At 37.1% G+C, this 23,469-nt stretch overlaps 2 protein-coding genes and 4 non-coding genes across 9 annotated transcripts in view; 3 read left to right on the top strand and 3 right to left on the bottom strand.

Annotated features, from left to right (window-relative positions):
- Positions 1-23,469, top strand: part of LOC141381647 (uncharacterized) — a 751,802-nt gene that overhangs the window by 182,276 nt on the left and 546,057 nt on the right. The window lies entirely within an intron of this gene.
- trnal-cag (transfer RNA leucine (anticodon CAG)) lies at positions 503-585 on the top strand. Its single transcript has one exon. It is a non-coding gene; the product is annotated as a tRNA-Leu (tRNA).
- trnav-uac (transfer RNA valine (anticodon UAC)) lies at positions 1,842-1,914 on the bottom strand. Its single transcript has one exon. It is a non-coding gene; the product is annotated as a tRNA-Val (tRNA).
- Positions 3,249-3,331, top strand: trnal-cag (transfer RNA leucine (anticodon CAG)). Its single transcript has one exon. It is a non-coding gene; the product is annotated as a tRNA-Leu (tRNA).
- trnaa-agc (transfer RNA alanine (anticodon AGC)) lies at positions 4,526-4,598 on the bottom strand. Its single transcript has one exon. It is a non-coding gene; the product is annotated as a tRNA-Ala (tRNA).
- LOC137490977 (uncharacterized) lies at positions 7,831-15,981 on the bottom strand. 4 transcript variants are annotated; one of them, XM_087249543.2, is made up of 4 exons: positions 15,887-15,981; positions 15,392-15,573; positions 10,648-11,193; positions 7,831-10,564 (listed from the first exon to the last, which is right to left on the bottom strand). In XM_087249543.2, exons 2-4 carry the CDS (start codon positions 15,474-15,476, stop codon positions 10,530-10,532), a joined length of 666 nt encoding a protein of 221 aa, XP_087105669.1. In that variant the 5' UTR covers positions 15,477-15,573; positions 15,887-15,981; the 3' UTR covers positions 7,831-10,529. The 4 variants fall into 4 exon arrangements, with proteins under 4 accessions (XP_087105669.1, XP_087105668.1, XP_087105671.1 ...); XM_087249542.2 differs by having other exon boundaries at positions 15,392-15,541; XM_087249545.2 differs by having other exon boundaries at positions 7,831-11,193.

Genomic DNA, 23,469 nt, shown 5'->3' with positions numbered 1-23,469 from the left:
TCCATTTTCTTTATCTCTTCGTCTATTATCCAGCCCATTTTCTTTATCCTTTCGTGCAAGTCCCTCCATTTCCATGTCGTTGCCGGGGAATCTGTCCATGATTAAAAATAAAACACACTACATAACCACCCTTCAGTCAGCAAAATGCTGCTGTTAGGTGGTTTTTAAAGACAAAAACAAAAGAAACAAACAAAAACACTCAAGGTCAATAAACAAAAAGGTAGACAAACAAAATGGGGAGAGCCTTTCTCTCCTTACTGCTGCCAACTCACTTAGGGCCTGTTTGCTCTATAGCGCCCTCAGGGTGGTGTGGCCGTAAGCAATGACAGCTGTCAAGTGTTGGCTATTGAAACTAGGCGCAGCCCCAGGAGGCGAGCACAGCTTAGCTGCCTGCTGCGCCAATGAGCTGGACAGCCGGAGCTGGGCAAGCTGTGAAACGCCAGTTTCCATGTCACGGTACTGCGGTGTGGCTCCCAGGAGACAGCTCCTGCCAAGTTCGCATGTCAGGATGGCCGAGCGGTCTAAGGCGCTGCGTTCAGGTCGCAGTCTCCCCTGGAGGCGTGGGTTCGAATCCCACTTCTGACAAACCGAACCTGCGGCTGTGCGTTCAGGCTGAAGTCTTCAACTCTCTGCCCCCATGTCCGAATGATACAGTAACACTGCCAAGGTGCCGCATCACACGGGCTTTAATGCAAGTGCACCGAAAGAGGATCAAAAGAATTGTTCTGGGATGGCGTTGAATTTTAAGGTTTGCAGAGGCATTTTTTCATCAAATCCTCGTACAACGTCAAATCATGACATTTGACAGATCCACGCCCTAGTATCGTGGATCATCCAGGGAGCAGAGAGCCGATTGAGAATGTGCGTAAAAGCAAATCTGAATGTTTCCGCCCAGTTTCTAGCAGGAAACCCTCCGCTTGTAAAGCCATCGTGATAACCACAGGAGCCTCCGGTTAAGGTGAGAGCACTGTCTTGTGGTGCCATCGCAGAGAGACTGAAAGTCACTTTCCACAATGTGTTCATTCAATGTTCTACGCTGGTGGAATCACCTTCCCATTCCCACTCGGATTAGGGATACACTGGTATCCTTCAAACGACAGCTAACACCCATCTCTTCAGAGCACACCCGAACCCAAGGGGATTATCCCTCTCCCTAAAGAAAACGAAACTCCTACCCCAGCACTAAATTCTCTGAGCACAAACAAATTACTTGGGATAAATAGCCCTTTTTCGTATGCATTGCCTCGTCTTGTTGAATACCTCCACTATTGTATGTCGCTTTGGACAAAAGTGTCCGCTAATTGTATGCTTCCGCCCAGTTTCGAACAGGAGACCTTTAGCGTGTAATGCAAACATGATAAACACTACACTACGAAAACCAATAGGCTAGTGCTGCTTCAAGTATTTATAGTCTTTTTTTTTATAGGGCTGTCTTGTACGGTCTGCACCGTGGAGGGCCAGCAAACGCACTGGCCACCTGCTCATGCACAACACAAAGCTAAAAGAAATCAGATTCTACGCAAGTTTACGACACCGCGAGGGGAGGTAAACACTGAGATGAACTCAAACTTCTAGCCTCACACCGCTCTGCAGAAAGAATGTTTTCAGTGAACGTCAGTACTCAACAGAAGCATGATTTGACAATTGTCATAAAAGCCAGAGGTTGTTTCCGCCCAGTATCAAACTGGTGACCTTTCGCGTGTGAGGCGAACGTGATAACCACTACACTACGGAAACCTCCAGGCAGATCAAGCAGATAACCCATTTTGATTGGGTGCCTTTTGACGATCATTGCTTGGGGCGCAGTGGATGCTATTATTTTCTCGCCAAAATCAGAGCACTGTTTCTGCTCGGTTTCGAACCGAGGACCTTTCGCGTGTAAGGCGAACGTGATGACCACTACACTACAGAAACCCCACAAGCGCTTCCGCCAGCGAAGTTAGGCCTGCAAGGATAAAACAAGGTGTACGCGTTTGTCAATCAAGAGGACAAAGCCAACTCAGCGTGACAAGCTCCCTGCAGGTATTAGGGCCAATTTACAATCCGGGCCCAACACAGCTGTACAGGTCCTTGCGAAATGTCCCCTTTCGTCACATTTGAAGCACCTGAATTCTGGGCATTCCTTCATCACATTTTCTGAGCTCATGCATAGTCGACAGGTTTTTACCTGATTGGTGTGCATGACTCTAAAGTGCTGTGGCCCTTCCGCCGTCTCGATTTTGGTGCTGTATGGTAAGGAGACCATCTCTTCTGGAAATCTGTTTTTTACAAACCTTGTTCCATCTTCTATGTTTGTGCCAGGATACAATCTTCTTTTAATTTTAGATATGGGGAAAACTCCCCATCCCTCTAGCTTGCTTAAAATTTCTTCATCAGCTAGGTAAACAGGCAGATGCTTGAACGAAACAACATAGTCTCTGTTTTGTAACCTCCGTACTTCAGATTTCACTCCTTGAATTGTCAATCCATTGTCTATTAAAATTTCGGTGTCATCTTCAGTCTCCACTGTTACTTGATCCTCCCTTGTTTGTTTGGGTCTCAACGCCAGAATTCTTCCTTCTCCAATCAGCTCCGTGACTGCTTTGATTATATCAAATCTTCTTGCATCTTTTACATTTTCTACTTCTACAGTTACTGTTGCTTCCTTTGTGCATACTCTTCTTTGTATCTCTTGCTTATCCTTACCTTTTTCACCTCTTCGTTGGCCGGACTCTTCATTTAATTCATCTCTTTGTCTGTTGTCAAGTCCATTTTCTTTATCTCTTCGTCTATTATCCAGCCCATTTTCTTTATCCTTTCGTGCAAGTCCCTCCATTTCCATGTCGTTGCCGGGGAATCTGTCCATGATTAAAAATAAAACACACTACATAACCACCCTTCAGTCAGCAAAATGCTGCTGTTAGGTGGTTTTTAAAGACAAAAACAAAAGAAACAAACAAAAACACTCAAGGTCAATAAACAAAAAGGTAGACAAACAAAATGGGGAGAGCCTTTCTCTCCTTACTGCTGCCAACTCACTTAGGGCCTGTTTGCTCTATAGCGCCCTCAGGGTGGTGTGGCCGTAAGCAATGACAGCTGTCAAGTGTTGGCTATTGAAACTAGGCGCAGCCCCAGGAGGCGAGCACAGCTTAGCTGCCTGCTGCGCCAATGAGCTGGACAGCCGGAGCTGGGTAAGCTGTGAAACGCCAGTTTCCATGTCACGGTACTGCGGTGTGGCTCCCAGGAGACAGCTCCTGCCAAGTTCACATGTCAGGATGGCCGAGCGGTCTAAGGCGCTGCGTTCAGGTCGCAGTCTCCCCTGGAGGCGTGGGTTCAAATCCCACTTCTGACAAACCGAACCTGCGGCTTTGCGTTTAGGCTGAAGTCTTCAACTCTCTGCCCCCATGTCCTAATGATACAGTAACACTTTAATGCAAGTGCACCGAAAGAGGATCAAAAGAATTGTTCTGGGATGGTGTTGATTTTAAAGGTTTGCAGAGGCATTTTTTCATCAAATCCTCGTACAACGTCAAATCATGACATTTGACAGATCCACGCCCTAGTATCGTGGATCATCCAGTGAGTAGAGAGCAGATTGAGAATGTGCGTAAAAGCAAATCTGAATTTTCCACCCAGTTTCTAACAGGAGACCCTCCGCTTGTAAAGCCATCGTGATAACCACAGGAGCCTCCGGTTTGGGTGAGAGCACTGTCTTGTGGTGCCAGCGCAGAGAGACGGAGAGTCACTTTCCACAATGTTTTCATTCAATGTTCTACGCTGGTGGAATCACCTTCCCATTCCCACTCGGATTAGGGATACACTGGTGTCCTTCAAACGACAGCTAACACCCATCTCTTCAGAGTACACCCGAACCCCGGTGAATATCCCTCTCTCTAAAGAAAACGAAACTCCTACTCCAGCACTAAAATCTCTGAGCACAAACAAATTACTTGGGATAAATAGCCCTTTTCGTATGCATTGCCTCCTCTTATTGAATACCTCCACTATTGTATGTAACTTTGGACAAAAGTGTCCGCTAATTGTATGCTTCCGCCCAGTTTCGAACAGGAGACCTTTAGCGTGTAATGCAAACATGATAAACACTACACTACGGAAACCAATAGGCCAGTGCTGCTTCATGTATTTATAGTCTTTTTTTATAGAGCTGTCTTGTACTGTCTGCACCGTGGAGGGCCAGCAAACGCACTGGCCACCTGCTCATGCACAACACAAAGCTAAAAGAAATCACATTCTACGCAAGTTTGCCACACCGCGAGGGGAGGTAAACACTGAGTTGAATTCAAACTTCTAGCCTCACACCGCTCTGCAGAAAGAATGCTTTCAGTGAACGTCAGTACTCAACAGAAGCCTGATTTGACAATTGTCCTAAAAGCCAGAGGTTTTTTCCGCCCAGTTTCCAACCTGGGACCTTTCGCATGTGATAACCACTACACTACGGAAACCTTTAGGCAAATCAAGCAGAAAACCCTTTTTGATTGGGTGCCTGTTGACGATCATTGCTGGCACAGGCACAAAAGAAGAGCACTGTTTCTGCTCGGTTTCGAACCAAGGACCTTTTGCATGCTAGGCAAATGTGATGACCACTACACTACAGAAACCCCACAAGCACTTTCACCAGCGAAGTTAGGCCTGCAAGGATAAAACAAGGTGTACGCGTTCGTCAATCAAGCGGACAAAGCCAACTCAGCGTGACAAGCTCCCTGCAGGTATTAGGGCCAATTTACAATCCAGGCCCGACACAGCTGTACAGGTCCTTGCGAAATGTCCCCTTTCGTCACATTTGAAGCACCTGAATTCTGGGCATTCCATCATCACATTTTCTGAGCTCATGCATAGTCGACAGGTTTTTACCTGATTGGTGTGCATGACTCTAAAGTGCTGTGGCCCTTCCGCCGTCTTGATCACATGTTTTTGGATTTGTCAGGGAAACCAGAGCACCCAAAGGAAACCCACACAAACATGGGGAGAACATGCAAACTCCACACAGAAACACCAACTGACCCAGCTTAGGCTCTAACTAGTGACCTTCTTGCTGGGAGGCGAATATGCTACCCACTGCACCACCATGCAGCCACCATATACATTTTTTTTCTAAAATGTATATATATTTTAAGTCTCAGCTCTGCAATTTAACTATTTTTGTGGCAAATATTTTTTTTCATTATCTTTCAAACAGTAGGCTGAAAAAAAAAACTAATTTTAGAATAACAATTAAATTGCCGGCAATGTGGTGGCGCTGAGGGTAGAACGTTCGTCTCACAGTAAGAAAGTCGTTGGTTCGAGCCTCAGCTAGGTCAGGTGGCATTTCTGTGTGGAGTTTGCAAGTTCTCCCTGTGTTTGTGTGGGTGTCCTCCGGGTGCTCTGGTTTCCTCCACAAATCCAAAGACATGTGGTACAGGTAAATTGAGTAGGCTCAAATATATATATATATGTGTGTGTTTGGATGTTTCCCAGTGATGCATTGCAGCTGGAAGGGCATCTGTTGTGTAAAACATGGATGGTGCTGGATAAGCTCTTGGGTTATTCCATTGTAGCAACTCCAGACTAATAAAGGGACTAAGCTGGAAAGAAAATTAATGAATTTAGTCGGAATTTAAAGGTTTTTGCATCTGATTTCAATATTTTTTTTTTGGCATTATAAGCTAAGCTTACTGTGCTGTAGGTTTTTGCTTCTACATTTTACCAACAGTAAATCGGAGCTTTATTGAACAAAGAAACATACAAAAGAACCCTTCCTTTTCATTGATACAACCTTTATGCAAAAATCTCCAAAAATGAGGTCTCTACCCTTTTGAGCGAACTCTGTTCATTTTCCTGGTGTGAAGCTGATTCTGTTAAATTGCTCCCTGTTAGCAAAGTACAGCTTTGCAATTGCAGCGAGCTGGGCCACTGCATTTTGAGAGACACCTTCTCTCTGGAACGCTCTGGTCATGGTTGCTCCACGTCTTGTCAGCTTCAAAAGCCTTTTGTAGCATGTATGACATCACAAACATTATTAGCGGAAAAACAATTTAAAACAATTAATACCTTCATGACCAAATAATTACAATGCAACCACCTATCGTAAGCCTAATGAGCACGTAAAATTATATAAGTATCAAATGCACATTTGTTTGTGTGTGTGTGTGTGAGTGAAAGACAGCATGTAGTAGTGTGTGTAAGAGAGAGAGCCAGTACATGTTTATGAGAAAGCATGTAGAAGTGTGTGTGTGAGAGGGAGGGCTTATCTTTGTGAGTGAGAGCATGTACATGTGTCTGTGAGATGTCTATGTGTTTGTGTTGGCAACATTGTATCATTTACAGTCATGCTAAAAAAGTATTTCTGAATTGAATTGAGATAGAATGTAGGTGTGTGTGAGAGAGAGCATGTACAAGAGTGAGTGTGTTAGTGAGAGTGTGTACAAGTGTGTGTGTGTGTGAGTGAGACTAGTTAGTTAGTGTTGTGCTGAAATTTGATATGTCCTGAAAACTTGTCAGCTCAAACAGTTATTTACTTTTTGGTTTTATTTATTTAATAAATGTATATGGTATTTAAACAAAGTTTTAGGGGAACTGGATATAATTATAAAGAATAATATTCTGTACATAATATAATCAATTTTATTTTAAAATTTTATTTTAAATAATAATAGGCCTACATACACACACACACACACACACACACACACACACACACACACAGTCTAAAAATTGAATATTAAGCATGTAATATACACCCAGTCTAAAGCATGAAGTTTCCAGAAGCACTCAAACTGCTCAAGGCTGGGCTAATGCTGAGGTTTCATCTTTGGGTAGAGACTCAATAATATCCATCTGCACAGTGTGACATCACATTCGACCGGCGCGTGCGTGTGTGTGTGTGGCTTTTTTTCTGTGTTAGTGGGTGAGGCCGCAGGTTTCAAATCTCCCGGGTTTGCGCACGCAACTACTTGTGTTTCGTAGATACAACATCATGAAACATCTAATGACTCGTTATCAAGACGACTCATTTGAAGCACTATGAGTCGACTCTTTTATAGATGAATCAACAGTTTTAAACACTGTACACTTACAGATTTAAGCCATAGCTGGATATTTCACTTCACTTAGAGCTGTTACACACTACATGGAAGGGTATTTTCAAAAACCCATAATATGGACTCTTTAACAAAATAAATACACTATTTAAATAAAATAGAAATCAACAAGTGAAATAGAAGAAACTGTAGAACTGTTATGGTTATAAACTATATAAATACACACACATGTGAGGGTCCATCTATTAGTCCCATGACGGAACTAACAGCATGGGTGAAGGTCAAATGCGTGTAAATCTTTTAGCACATGTGAAAAGAAATATTTTTGTTCGTTATAATTTATTTTAATTTGTTTCTAGCTCTGAATTTTAATCCGACTCCAATTTATAATAATTTTAGAGTTAGATTAATCTAATTCAAGCTGATTACCTTATAGGTTGTGATTTTAGACTGATTAACCTAAAAAATCCTTATATTCAATTAATGTTTCATCGTTTACTCAAAGTCACTTAGAGTCAGTATGCTGGCCAGTTTCATCTGCTCACGGACACATCTTTTCCAGTTCTGATTCTTAGCAGATAAGCTAATTTCCTTTAAGTAATAATAGGCCGCCCCATGCTTGCTCATACTTAAAGAAAGTTTGATTTAGCCCCTAGATGATATCATCAGTGATTGTCAGAAATCAACAGGTCTCTAATGCTGTGCCCATGCTCCATCCATTGCGCCTAAATAGATGACTAATCCTGTTTGTAGGCTGCGGAAACATCAGCCTAAACAGTCTACTACATTTAAATGATTTCAGGAGATATTAGAGTTAAACAAGAATTTGACATTTATTTGTCAGGAAAAGATTTTCCATTGCAGTTCACATAATTAAACCAAATAAGCCAATCAAGATTGTACAACATCAATTACTCAAATATACATTTAAGAGTTAAAGAGGAATACCTGACCATGTAGAAATACATTGCAGCATATAAATCCTGATGCAGAGCTCTGAGACTCACAACCTGCAATGGGGTATCCTGTATACTGGATCACACGGACACTTCTGCATACTTTGCCCAAATACTCAAATCATCATAAATTCAAGACAATAAAAGCTTCACCAAGACTCTTGCCTGGTCATGAGTTGATGCAAAGACAATTTTCCTTGTAGTGGAGCATCTGGCAAAGATCTTTCCAAAGTCAAAACCCAAATTAACTGATATAAAGGAGATTGTAAAATATTACAGTGAAATTAAGACCACTTTATCAATCACACAGAGACATTTAAAATCACACCAAACATGAATATAAAGCCACAAGATACACCATATTAAAAACTTAAACATTATGTGTGAAATGTGAGTGAGCTGCTCTGGTGGAGAAGGTAAAGTCCAGGGCAAAGAGGGGGGCTCAGGATGAACAACTGGTTTTCTAGCTGATCTTCTTCTCACATTAGAAAGTTTATTGTTTTAGTGACTGACCATTCTCATGCTCTTGTCTCGTGTGGAGTTCCATAACAGTTTCAGGGTTTATTATTATGGAGAGATATAGCCATCCTTACATTATTATGTGCATATCTGATCTTAAACTGTAGTTCCACTGTACACTGTAACGAGAACCTCAGTCAATAATATTTATGTAAAACTGAATTTTTGTTGCATCATATGATCATATTTTAAACTTTTCATAAAATCATCAAACAAAGTATACCTAAAAAGCATTTTCTAAGAAATAAAAGAAGTTCTGTCCTATTGTCACCAAGTTATTGTTACTTTTTTCTACTGGATATGTAGGTTTATATCTAATATATATATATATATATATATATATATATATATATATATATATATATATATATATATATATATATATATGTCTATTTGCTGGCTCGCTATCAGAAAACAAACACTAAGCTAGGCGATAAATTAATTAAATTCTAAAATTACAAGTGATTTGTAATTTGTTCATTTATACCCCATTTTTTGTTTAATGATGTTTTTCTATGCAGACTTTATGTGTTGGTCTAATATTTGTATAAAGAAAGATTTCATTTGCATTTACTCATTTAGCATCTTTTATCCTGTGACAACAACTAATGACAAAAGAAGAAACAGACTCAGCCTACCTAAGGTAACTAAGGTTCAGAGCTTGTGTTTTTGAATGCTCACAAACCTTAAGCCAAGTCCAACAAGTAAAGCCACACAGTATTGTTTTAAAGCTTATTTAATTTAAATTAAAAAAAATGCACTGTTCTATTCTCAAATCAAGTTGTTAAGCTCATTAGGCCCTGTGGCTTTTGTTTTTTATTTATAATATCTTTCACTTAAATTGCTGTTTCATAAAAACATCTACTGGGAAGAGTTGCCATATTTCATATAAAGATTTTATGACACAAACGTGTTATTTAATTTAAAGCTTACTTGTTTTTATTTATTAAAAAGCCTAGCTTGATATGCACTATTATGTTTTTCTTTTGCTTATTTTATTGTTGTGATTTATAAAGTAATCTGATTTGTTATAAAAGCTTTTCTGGTAAAATAATAATAATAATAATAAAACAATAAACAACAAATAAACAGTGTTTAAGTGTCTAATGCTGGCAGCATCATATGTTACAAAACTATTCACAAAGACTATTTGATTTATTAAATAACTCATCTCTTATGCTTTCTTTCATGTTATGTGACAAAATGAATGAATGACTCGGATGAACTAAAAGATTCATTAATTCGCTCATGTGCACGATGTGTAGTGCGAGACAAGATTAGTTCATTTTTCGAGTCCTCTACCGAGTCGTTCGTTCACCACATGAAAGACTACAGCCAAACATATGCATTTAGAGCCAGAAAAAGAATTGATCTGTTCACCTCTCGAGTCCTCGGGTTTGAGTCATTCGTTCATCACCGGCCAATCATTTGAGTTTAGAGCCAAAAAAAAAAAAATAATTGATTTATTCAACTCTCGAGTCCTCTGGTTTGAGTTATTCTGTCACATGATGAACGAACGACTCAAGAACCAGAAGACTCGAAAGGTGAACTTATTATCATGGCTCCTATCGGCTCAGACTGTGTACATTGGTTAAGATTATATGTGACTGTCATTGTAACGTGAACGCACCACTGACATTTAAAGACATGAAGAGGTGAGCTGAGCAAACAGACAACAATGCCTATAGACAAAAGAGCAGGTAAACATTGAATTATTATTTTCTTCTTCTTATAATTTATTTATGACTTATTTGTCGTGTGATGAACCTTCTGGGCTAGTTGTAGATGTGTTTGGAAGCAATTCGTAACATTTTAATAATATTTTGGCAAATTGAACCAAATGAACAAAATGACTCGAAAAAAGATTTGTTCATCTCGATGAACGAGACTCAAAGATCCGAGTCAGTAAAATGATCCGAACTTCCCATCACTATTGAGTATGCGAAATTCTGTTGTACGCCACTGCGAAAAGGGGCGGGATTAAACAAGATGATTAGACATGAATGGTTTCTCTCCAGTGTGGCTCATGATGTGTTGATTAAGGTGTGATGACTGGCTGAAACTCTTCCCACACTGAGTGCATGTGAATGGTTTCTCTCCAGTGTGTATCCTCATGTGTCGATTAAGGTTTGATTATTGGCTGAAACTCTTCCCACACTGAGTGCATGTGAATGGTTTCTCTTCAGTGTGGATCCTCATGTGTTGCTTAAAGTGTGATGATTGGCTGAAACTCTTCCCACACTGAGTGCATGTGAATGGTTTCTCTCCAGTGTGGATCCTCATGTGTTGATGAAGGTGTGATGAGCAGTAAAAACTCTTCCCACACTGAGTGCATGTGTATGGTTTCTCTCCAGTGTGAATCCTCATATGTTGATGAAGGTCTGATGAGCGGTTAAAACTTTTCCCACATTGAGTGCATTTGAATGGTTTCTCTCCAGTGTGGATCATCATGTGATTATAAAGGTTTGATGATTGGTTGAAACTCTTCCCACACTGAGTGCATTTGAATGGTTTCTCTCCAGTGTGGATCCTCATGTGAATCTTAAGATTGTGTTTTCTTCCAAAACTCTTTCCACACTGAGTGCAGGTGAAATGATTCTTGTCTCTCCTTTTCAAAATATCATCAGTCTGTAAAATAGTTTTTTCCTCAATTTTGACATGATGTTCCTCCTCTTTACTCTCCTCATTCTCTTCAATTAGGTCTGAAAAAAAACACTAATTGTTATCAAGTCTTAAAAACTCTCATCAAAAGCTGAAAAGTGAAAAAACACTGGAAACATTGGCTACACACACTGTATTTTTGATGCACAGTAAATGTAAAATAAATCAAATCATATTGTGTTTGGTCCATTAATGTGTACACATTTAAGCAGATTCAATTCAATTAATCTTTATTTATCTAGTGCTTTTACAATGTAAATTGTTTCAAAACCGCTTAACATAGACATAAAAGTTATAGTTTATGGATATGCATGAACTCTGCTGACATGGTTCCGGTAGAATATCAGTCAGGTTCTTTATGTCCGCATTGCGCGTTCTACAGCAAAAATTTAATTTTGCGGCGAAACCTAAACGCATCAGAGGATGGCAAAGAAGGGAGATTTACTCTTAAATTGATGAGGATCTAGTGCCAGTGAATGTCTAGCATCATGAACACCATTATTGTTCAGTTCCAGAACCCACAATAGTTTTTTAATACACCAGATCAGTCTGACAGTCTCCATGAAGAGGTGGAATGACTAAAAGAAGACTGCTTCGATGCTGCTTTTATTGCTGTTATAAGGTTCTAAAGGTACAGTTAAAAAATTATGTACTAGAATTTACATCATTTAGACTGTAATAGGCAAATAACAGTCTGAAACAAATGTGTCAAGCGCAAGTATTTATATGCAAAACCTACTCAGAGTACCCGAGGTACAGATGGGTGTTACGGCCCTGGATTACTATATGAGGGGTGCCAAACACACCGTGTGAAATACTGCTCATCAGCACCAATCACCTATTGTGCAGTTCTGTACACTGGAGACCTCTTTGGTTACTGAAACAGCTTTGGCTATCAGTAATGAAGACATTTCTACATTAGAAATATTGCCACCACACAGTGTTGGGCAGTAGCGTCGCTGCAAGTAGTGACGCTACTAGCTTATCTACATTTCTCAGTAGTGTGGTGGTAGTGTCACTACTTTTTAAATTAAATTGCTTTTGTGTAGCAAAGCTATTATTTTAGTCAAGTAGCGTTCACACAGGCTACATTTACCGATCGCAGAACAATAAGTGACAGTACTGACATTCACGGAGCTGTGAGGCCGGTGTCTAGCCGATGAAACTAAATCCATAATGAGGCGAGAAAGACAATTTCTTTTTCTTCCTGTTTTACGGTGGTCAGGATTCTGTTTATCCAGAGTTAGGGTGCTTTCACACCTGTGAATCGATTCAGTTGTCCCGAAAAAGAGATTACAAATGTTACATTGTTGCTCTTTGCTCTTGGAGCGGTTCGCTTTCACACTGCAAAGTTTCTAAACGGACCAAAAGAGCTAAAACAAGTCACGTGCGAGTAAACTCTCCTTACATTGGTCAGAGTGTCAGGGTTTATTTTGCAGCGTCCCGCTAAGCTGTCAGGAGAGGTGGTGGTTTGGTGGTGATTAACAGGGTGCGCACGCGTGACGTGTTTGAGGAGAGATGCAGTGAGGAGAGGTGAGAAGGGTGCGCAACGATGCCTATTTGAGGACCGGGAGGGAGACGCAAGATTACCGGGAGATCATCACTCATTTGCGGGCATCCGGAGACTCGCAAAACTTCCCGCCCTATTCATAACTCTCTCTTCATATAGCCATAAGCCTATTACATATCCATAAAACACTGTGATATAACTGCGCTCGGATCGGATCGCTTTCTCACTGCAATCGAACCGCTCCAGGGTTCGTTTCAATCGAGCCGAGACCACCTCATTCAAGCAATCTCGGAGCTAACTGGGCAAACGAGATAAGTTCCAAAACAAAAGTGTAGGTGTGAAAGCACCCTTAGAATGACCCAGAGTTAGAATGACCCAGGGTTAACAATTTTTTGCATATCATCAGCATGCTGTAATCCATTTCTTAATCAGCAAAAGTCATTTTTAGACTAGTTTGTTGGCCACTTGAAGTCAGTGCAATGCTAAATGTTATTGTTCCACTATAATTTTTTTCCCTCATATCGTCCCACAGCAACATCATATAGTTTAGAATACTGTACAATGTTTTATAATAATTAATTACTTTAGAGTCCATTTCATTCAGCAGATTTCAAATTAGTGCATAGTGCATTAGTAAATAATTAAACCATTATGATAAATGGAGTTAAAATGACCTTTTTGAATATAAAGTGGAAAGTTTTATTGAGATGGATTGTTGGTGATTTTATGGGTTTTGGCCAGATTGAGTAGCAAAACATGAACAAAGGAAAATGAAGACTTGTTCAAAAAGATTTAGGACCTACAACACAATATTTCAGTAAATTTAGGACTTTTTAAAGCCTGAAATTTAGATTTTGGCATTTACAACATTTTAAGACCCAGCGGAAACCCTGTTTAAAATAGTCCTGGTAATTATTATAATAATTATGTAATTCTAACTCAAATACTATCTGTGAGAACTAGCAACAACTTCTAGAAACAACTTTAAACCCATAAAGTTGATCGAAAAAAGGGGAATTGTGATCAACGTGACATATGCAAATGGAAAGTACTAAGCCAACACCCTCACTGTAATAGCAGATATCTTCTATGGCAGGGGTGTCCAAACTTTTTGGGCCGAGGGCCAGATGCAAAAACAAATGTTGTCCCGGGCCAAATTTTACATACATCACACAGACATGCATATATATATATATATATATATATATATATATATATATATATATATATATATATATACATTTATATATATATTTATATATATATAGATGGATGGATGGATGTGTGCATGTATTTTATTAAGAAATTATTTTATTTTGGTCGTCCAACTGTGTTTCTAGAAAGACTTAAGTTTTTAAAAAACTTGAATCTTCTCTGGGCAAATTACAGTTGCAACACTCATCCTTTATAAATTCTTCTTCAGTGAAGGGTTTCCTGTGCTGTGCGATTAGCTGAACTACCTCATAACTAGCCACACTGCAAAAAATGCTTTTCTTACTTAGATTTTTTGTTGTCTTGTTTTGAGTCCAAATATCTAAAAAATCTAAAAAAAAAAAAAGTTGTCTTGTTTTGAGAAATAAAATGCTAATATTTTCCCAAATATGCAATTTTTTCCTTAAAACAAGCAAATTAATCTGCCAATGGGGTAAGCAAAATAATCTTATGTCAAAAGGAAAAACAAGATTATTTTGCTTACCCCATTGGCAGATTATTTTAGCTTGTTTTAAGGAAAAACTCACTTAATATTGGCATATTATTTCTCAAAACAAATTAGAAAATTCTCCTTTATTTAAGATTTTTTAGATATTTGGACTTGAAACAAGACAAAAAAATATAAATAAAAAATAAAAAACATTTTTTGCAGTGCAGTGTAGAATTTTCTTGCACTTTAATAGCACAAAAAAAACTGCTGTTGTTGAGCTGATAGGGCGCTGCTAATTGTTTTACTTTCTGATCTCATTCGGCACCAGTGTAAGAGCTGAAGGCCTGATGCTTTGTTTCATAATGTCTTTTAATATTATATTCCTTCATTACTGCAACTGATTCCTGGCAAATTAAACAGATACATTTCCCGCTGACCTCTGTGAAGAAAAATTCTTTGCCCCAACGTGACTGAAACTTCCTGCACTGACTGTTGATTTTCCTTTTTCTTGGTGCGCCATGGCTCGCCAAAATGTGATTATCAATTATGTTTCCTTCAGTTTGGTTGGTTAGTTTTACTTCATAACAAGAAGTAATGACTAATTTAAGGCATGTAATAGCGATACCCGGTGGTTATTTATTGAATTACGTTTATTTTTGTATAGCGGCCAGATTCTATTAATATTGGCCCACGGGCCGTAGTTTGGACACCCCTGTTCTATGGGAATACTGTAAGTCAAATATCCTCAGCTCAGTTAAACTTTTTTATTTGTTTATTGTTTTTATTTATTTTATATAGTGCCAGTGCTTAAGGACACTTTACAAACAGTAGGAGAACAAGAAAAGCAATAACCTTAAGAAGGTAGAGAAAATGGGAGACTAATAATACATAAAATAATGACAAAAGACATGAGAAGAAGTAACAAAAGAAACTCATTCCTGTCTTTCAATGAGTGCTTATGTGCATTAAGGAGAATTAGGCAGCACACTCAGGGCTGCAAGATGGATTATATTTAGTATTCTTATTATTAAAATATATCTGATAGAGGATCAAATGACTGAGTTGGTCTTTGAGAATGAAAATCAACCTGTTTGTTCCTGCAGATCTTCCTGTTTGACTGTGAATGTTTCTTCAATCTTCACATCTTCACTCTCCTCTTTAATAAACGCCATCTTTATAACAGTGTGGAGATCAGTCGCTTCAGCAGGAGTTTTTCTCTGTGTTTTGACACTTTATTCTGTTTAAAATGAACAAAACAATAAAAATGTCCTGTTTAAAATAAATAAAACAATATACAGAAACAAAATAATTTATCTTCAACACTTGCTTCAACAGTTTCTTTATATGAGAGTAATTAACAAAAAGAAATCAGGCAAATTAAAAGGTCATTAAAATATGTATTACACACATTTCTGTTAACTTATTCAAACAATAGACCTTCATTACTGTGAGTAAAATAGTACTACGTTGTATAAAGGGTTAAATAATATTGACAACAGCAGGTTCAAAATTTAGCATTGGATGAAAATCCTGAAACTTTAATCAATCCGTTTATATTTCTGTAAAAGTTTTAAACACAAACCTCTCTCCAGTTGAATTCCAGCGCAGGAGCGGCACAGCCTTATGACGTCACACACTACGCCAAAATAAAAGTCTTTTTTGTTTAGCTTTTTTGCCACTTACTGTTGCAGTCATGACTTATTGATACATTTCTCCCTCGTTTTCCACTTTCCACTATATCTGCTCTCTCTCTCTCTATCACACACACACACACACACACACACACACACACACACACACACACACACACACACACACAGCGAGAGAGGCACAGATAAACAGTATTTGAAGTTAACCAAACCTTTAATCTAAACTTTTTTAAGACAATTTTGAAAAAAAATAAAATTTAATCCACTTTATGATGACTTGCAGGTCTAAAACACATTACTATTAATATCCAAATCTCATCCTTGAAATTATGACATCTACTTTCCTATTTCTACAACTTCATAGGCTATATACTGTAAGAAATGAATGTTAAACAAGCTCCTGCACTATTTACAAATAATCTACAAGCAGAAAAACAGTAGTAAAAGTATATCTTCATTGCAGTGTGATTATTAAATGTGTATTTTCAGAAAGGTCATGTGTCCCTTTACCAACCCAACTTAATAGATTATAGAAAAAATCTATTTGTAATAATAAAATAATAGACAATTGATTTCCCAGTAAAATATACAATCGTTGCACATTATTTTCAAAATAAAACCCAAGATCTAAAATATTTTTATCAAACTTTTCAACAATATTAACTGGCCCTTATTGGTTAATTAAGAAATCACACAAAATGTTTTGCTGCGGTTATAAACAATTTGTTCATTTTCATAAAATTTGAACATGACTGGAAAACAAGATGACAGGGTGGACATTGGCATAACGGTGGACAAAGGCTTTATTTAGTGAACTAAATATGGAGGAACATTTGAGAAACAACAGGTACAACAACAAATATTAAAGGGTTTATGTAAAAAGGATTGTAAACGTTTTCAAGAATTCTACTTCTGTTTTTACCGCAAACCACTGAGCCACTATGCTGCCTCTTCTGTTATCAATCAGCTTTTATCAATATGCAAATTAATGGGAAAATAAACAATTATTGTCCTTAAAATGAAACTAAACTTGCTAATGAATGTTAATCTTTGTATTGTACACTGCATTGGAGGAGTGAAGGGAATGTTGGAAGCAACTCAAGTTAAACACCTTAATAATCCTGTTTTATTTTTCAGAATAAGGTAAATAATTAGATTACAGATGTTCACATAAATGTACAAATACTTAGGGCTGTATTATTTCAAACAGTCAGTGAGCTCCATTATATGGACTTTAAAAGATTATTCTTTATAAATACTGAGACAGATATTGCCAAAAGGTTTGTCTTGTCCACTCATGTATCACATCTACTTGTGCAATATGTGTGTGTGTGTATAAGTGTTATAACATAAAAACATTCCCTAATTAACAATAAAATATTAAATAAATAAATAAAGTGTCAATAATAATTCATATGTCCACCCTGTCAAGCAAGGATTTGTGACAGGGTGGACAATGACAGAGAAGACATTTTAGGTTAAAGAGAGCATTTATTCAACACAGTTTGTTCCTGCCGCTGGTAAAGTGTTTACTAGTGATGGTGAAATGAAGCTTTCTGAACCAGTGAAGCGCTCGACTCAATTGTATCGGAAAGAGGCCCGTTACTCAAAGCTTTCTAAATCAGAGCTCAATGAGGACCTCTTCTGGTGAAAGTGTGGAAAAGCACTAGCTGCAATAATGTCAAATGTTCACAACTGACCAACTCAATCATTCATGTAGTAATACAACAACAGTAATATAAACAAATTACTCAATTACTGTAGGTTTTACACATAAGGTATGTTACATTACACCACTGATGACCATAGTAAAATCCAGGATTTTCAAAACTATTTATCATATTTTAACTAGTCCTTCACCCACCCACTTGTTCCAAGCATGGATCGAACTAGTAATTCCTGCATGGGAGGCAAATGCTCTAGGAGGAGGCTATGTGAGCGATGCTTTTGGGCTGCACTCGCCAGCTGGCCTCCGTTAAACACTATACTACGACATGCAGGGGTTTTCTTTAAAGATAGTTGTAAAAAAATACACTAATACACTTTAGTATGGTTCAAAACCTTTTTACTATAAATTACTATTGTATTTTAATTTAATTACTGGTGTGTGGGACAGTTGCAGTGCTGTGAAACAGTAGAAATGTATGTAATCGACGCCTAATCTCTCGCTATACACTTTACTAACCCATGAGGGTGTTTAGCAGTCACGTGGGTATAGGCGAAAATGAAGCTTCGGACGTCACTGATTATGTGATGATGGCAGAACGAATCAAGCTCCGGTACACTGCTTCACAGCGAGATGTATCGTTTTTTAAAAACATGCTTTGAAGCCTCGGCGCACAGTCACATCACTAGTGTTTCCTTATTTAAGCTCTTTGTACACAGTTTATAAGCTATATTTTAATCTCTGAATCTGATTTTTTTAAAATAATAATTACTATTTCACTCTGACAGGGTGGACATGTTAAGCTTGACAACATTCAGTTTCAAACACAACATGAGGAAAAATAGCAAACATAAGTGTAGATAGTTACTGTGTGCACAGCAGATGTTTTCACTTCCTCTGAAGAAAAGCAAAAAGGACACAAGGATGCCATCAGAGGGGTCTTAAAGGGGCATTTACCACATCATGACAGGGTGGACAGCAATTTCAAGGACACGTGCAAAATGATTAATATAATATTAATAAAATAAAATAAAAGTTATTAAATTGATTTTGTTAAACAACCTGTTAAAGATAATGAGAATATTTCCAAATCTTTTTAATTTAATCTAATTTACCAACATTTTAGACTCACTGAAGTTGTCTGAGCAGTGTGTGGACATGGCAAAATCACATCCATTCAATGAAAGAATGACGCAAAAATTTACAAAAACATATTTCAAAACACTTATAATTCTACCTGCATGTGCGTAAAGGTTTAACAATTATATCAAAACATCAGAGTTTCTTTATTGCACATTATGTCCATATAATATTGTTAAATCATGGGACATCAAAGGCACTTTTTAGTGATAATGACCAAGCTAGTGAAACTAAAACATGAAGTAGTAATGGGTACTTTTATACTTAAAGGGGACCTATTTTACCCATTTTCAGCATTTAATATAATTCTGTGTCTCTAGAATGTGTCTGTAAAGTTTCAGCTCAAAACACCCATCAGTTTATTTGTTATACCTGTTAGATTTCCTGCTATACACACTTAGTCTTAGTGGATTAAACAAGTTTTTTAAAATTGTCTTTAAAATGTTTAGAGTAAAGGTTTTGATCAACTCCAAATACTGAATATATATATATATATATATATATATATATATATATATATATATATATATATATATATATGTGTGTGTGTGTGTGTGTCCCACCCAGCAATAGTTCGTCGAAAAGACGTCGAAAAGACGACATTGTCAGACGTCCAAACAATGTGGAAAACAGGTGGGAAAGTGAAAGACGAAACTACGTCTTTTTAACGTCGTCGAAAAGACGTAATTGTAAGACGTCCAAACAACGTGGAAAACAGGTGGGAATGTGAAAGGTGAAAAGACGTCTTTTTCATGTCGTCGAAAAGACGTAATTGTAAGACGTCCAAACAACGTGGAAAACAGGTGGGAAAGTGAAAGGTGAAAAGACGTCTTTTTCATGTCGTCGAAAATACGTCAATTTTAAGTCGAAATCTGGTTGTGAGAAATACCTTTATAAACGTTTTAGAAAATTCACATAATTCAGAAATTCAACATTTTGTTTAAAAATATTATTTATTAGCCTAATATTTGCAGACAAAAGTAATGACAAAACATGTATTGGTCAATTTAACATTAACAACAACAAAAGCATCAGATAGTGTTTTCAGCTCTGCGTCTGCCACCGCCAGACCATACAGGTGATCTCTCAAGGCCCTGTAAATTCGGTGGCTGTTGTGTCGCAGTTTGGCTGCACCTGCTATAACAAAGAAAAACTCTGTTTTAGTTGATATAATGCACATCCTTATGTGTTAATTTAAGAAAATTAACGTGACATTCAAATAATAAATGCTATTTTGACTGCATGATACACACGTTTTTGTTTAAGGACACATTTCAGTTTATTTAACCATACTTTTTATTGTATTATTATTTATTTTTAAGAAATGGAAAGAGATGGCAAAATACACATCCTACTCAAGAAAAAGTGATACTGATGCTTAAAACTAACTCTGGTAAAAGTTGAAGTAGCCTACTGACTGCACTTTTGTAGTCAAATATGGCCTCAAACACGTAATAAAAAAAAGTTTCTATTACTACCTGTTTTTCATGCAGGTAACTAGACTCACATCTAGGCCCGGCGCCAGGAATCAGAACTGATGGGGCATTTTTAATCCATAGGGGGGCACTAGACCTGGTGGCTGATTTTGGTCTCTCTTGTTCCTTTCATTTAGGCTATTTATTCACATTTATTATTACTTTACTTTGTTACTGACCTAAGGCAGTATTATACGTTTTAATAGTAATATTAATATGCAACGATACCGCTTATTAATGCAGACGGATCATGGCTTCAGTGCCAAACGACTGCTTTAAATCATATGTCTTTCTCCTTATTTATTTCAATTTTATTTCAAATAGCAGGCATATGAATGTTTAAAGTTTTAGGTAAAGACGTCAAATTATGCCCACACATGCAAGCTGACCCACGATCAGACTATTCGTATAACCGGTAAATAAATATAAATCAGCTTAACCGAGTCATCCCGCTTTACGGCGCCTATTATCCAACCAACATCAGTGTTAGGGAAAAGCTAAATGTTACCCTGTCATTCAAAACAATTACTTCGTTACATTTTAAGGCATTAGTGTAGCCAGAAAAATACCTAAAAAATATGCCTAAATTCAGTTATTACCGTAAAAATTTGTTTGGCACGGATAACAGGCAACTTAATAGGCTATAAAACTTTTTTCATCGTTTTAAATGTAAAAATAAAGATTTATCTTAGGCTATCGTAAGTGTATTTTTTTTTTTATATTGTCTGCTTGTCATTTGTAAACCATCATAAACCATTAGGTTACTAGGCCTACCCGTCATTTTATTTATTAATTTAAAATAAATTAACATTTTTAGTTATTTAAATTTTAATAACTTGTTTTCAGGTTATTTTTATTTTAGGGCCATGAGCTACAAGTCAAAACAAATTCGATATGCTGTAATATATTTAATGTTGTTTAATTTTGCATAAGCAAATAGCAGTATAGCCTTAATTACACGTTTTTAAAAGATTGTGAGAGGTTTCTCGGTTGATCCGCTGTAATTGCACTTAAACACTACCTATTCCATTTATAACACTGCAAACTTGACTTCGCAGGCTGGTCATCTTTAAATGCAAAAGGCATTTATTATACCTAGACTGCTGCTGCATATGGGATGTTTCTCTACACAACTGTAAAAGTGCGCTTTTTAGCAATGTCAAAATGAAAGCAAACATTCAAAGGGCTATGCGTTGTCAATTTTAGCTTAATTGTAATCATAGTAATAATAATATTAATGAATAAATTAAAATATTATTTATAGTGTAGCCTACTGTGGGACTGTGCAGTGAACTATTTATTTTTATTAAAAACATTTTATTAGGCTACATCTTCCCGAACAACTAATGTGAAAATGACTGGCAGTTGAGTCTCTGCTAAAATTTATTTAACAGCAAATTTCTTCTGCGTTTCTTCCTTTTGAGCTCAAGAGAGTTGTGTTTAAAGATTTAGTTGACCAAAACATGTAATTAATTAAGCTGATCATCTCATGTCACCCACTTTTCTCCCTTGTGAGTTGAGTGCGCCTCCATCGCCGTGTCCACGTTTTATTTTCGGGCGCACCTGACCTGACGCGGGGACCGGATCTCTGGACTATAGGACTAGCTTTAATCTCACAATTTTCATACTTTAATTGCTATAGATATATATATATATATATATATATGCTATAGATCACACACAGCGAGAGAGGCACAGATAAACAGTATTTGAAGTTAACCAAACCTTTAATCTAAACTTTTTTAAGACAATTTTGAAAAAAAAAAAAAAATTTAATCCACTTTATGATGACTTGCAGGTCTAAAACACATTACTATTAATATCCAAATCTCATCCTTGAAATTATGACATCTACTTTCCTATTTCTACAACTTCATAGGCTATATACTGTAAGAAATGAATGTTGGTCAAGCTCCTGCACTATTTACAAATAATCTACAAGCAGAAAAACAGTAGTAAAAGTATATCTTCATTGCAGTGTGATTATTAAATGTGTATTTTCAGAAAGGTCATGTGTCCCTTTACCAACCCAACTTAATAGATTATAGAAAAAATCTATTTGTAATAATAAAATAATAGACAATTGATTTCCCAGTAAAATATACAATCGTTGCACATTATTTTCAAAATAAAACCCAAGATTTAAAATATTTTTATCAAACTTTCCAACAATATTAACTGGCCCTTATTGATTAATTAAGAAATCACACAAAATGTTTTGCTGCGGTTATAAACAATTTGTTCATTTTCATAAAATTTGAACATGACTGTAAAACAAGATGACAGGGTGGACATTGGCATAACGGTGGACAAAGGCTTTATTTAGTGAACTAAATATGGAGGAACATTTGAAGAACAACAGGTACAACAACAAATAATAAAGGGTTTATGTAAAAAGGATTGTAAACGTTTTCTAGAATTCTACTTCTGTTTTTACCGCAAACCACTGAGCCACTATGCCGCCTCTTCTGTTATCAATCAGCTTTTATCAATATGCAAATTAATGGGAAAATAAACAATTATTGTCCTTAAAATGAAACTAAACTTGCTAATGAATGTTAATCTTTGTATTGTACACTGCATTGGAGGAGTGAAGGGAATGTTGGAGACAACTCAAGTTAAACACCTTAATAATCCTGTTTTATTTTTCAGAATAAGGTAAATAATTAGATTACAGATGTTCACATAAATGTACAAATACTTAGGGCTGTATTATTTCAAACAGTCAGTGAGCTCCATTATATGGACTTTAAAAGATTATTCTTTATAAATACTGAGACAGATATTGCCAAAAGATTTGTCTTGTCCACTCATGTATCACATCTACTTGTGCAATATGTGTGTGTGTGTATAAGTGTTATAACATAAAAACATTCCCTAATTAACAATAAAATATTAAATAAATAAATAAAGTGTCAATAATAATTCATATGTCCACCCTGTCAAGCAAGGATTTGTGACAGGGTGGACAAAGACAGAGAAGACATTTTAGGTTAAAGAGAGCATTTATTCAACACAGTTTGTTCCTGCCGCTGGTAAAGTGTTTCCTAGTGATGGTGAAATGAAGCTTTCTGAACCAGTGAAGCGCTCGACCCAATTGTATCGGAAAGAGGCCCGTTACTCAAAGCTTTCTAAATCAGAGCTCAATGAGGACCTCTTCTGGTGAAAGTGTGGAAAAGCACTAGCTGCAATAATGTCAAATGTTCACAACTGACCAACTCAATCATTCATGTAG

The sequence above is a fragment of the Danio rerio genome, chromosome 4 (genome assembly GCF_052040795.2).
Source record: "Danio rerio strain M-AB ecotype USA chromosome 4, GRCz13ab, whole genome shotgun sequence".
Classification (NCBI taxonomy): Eukaryota; Metazoa; Chordata; class Actinopteri; order Cypriniformes; family Danionidae; genus Danio; species Danio rerio.
This window is presented reverse-complemented; position numbering and strand designations above follow the sequence as displayed.

Coding starts and splice junctions, on each gene's coding strand:
- LOC137490977 (XM_087249543.2), bottom strand. CDS start 15,476: ATGGCGTTTATTAAAGAGGAGAGTGAAGATGTGAAGATTGAAGAAACA. Junction 11,194..15,391: donor AGATCTGCAGGAACAAACAG/GTTGATTTTCAT, acceptor GTTTTTTTTCAG/ACCTAATTGAAGAGAATGAG. Junction 10,565..10,647: donor ACCATTCACATGCACTCAGT/GTGGGAAGAGTT, acceptor ACATGCACTCAG/TGTGGGAAGAGTTTCAGCCA.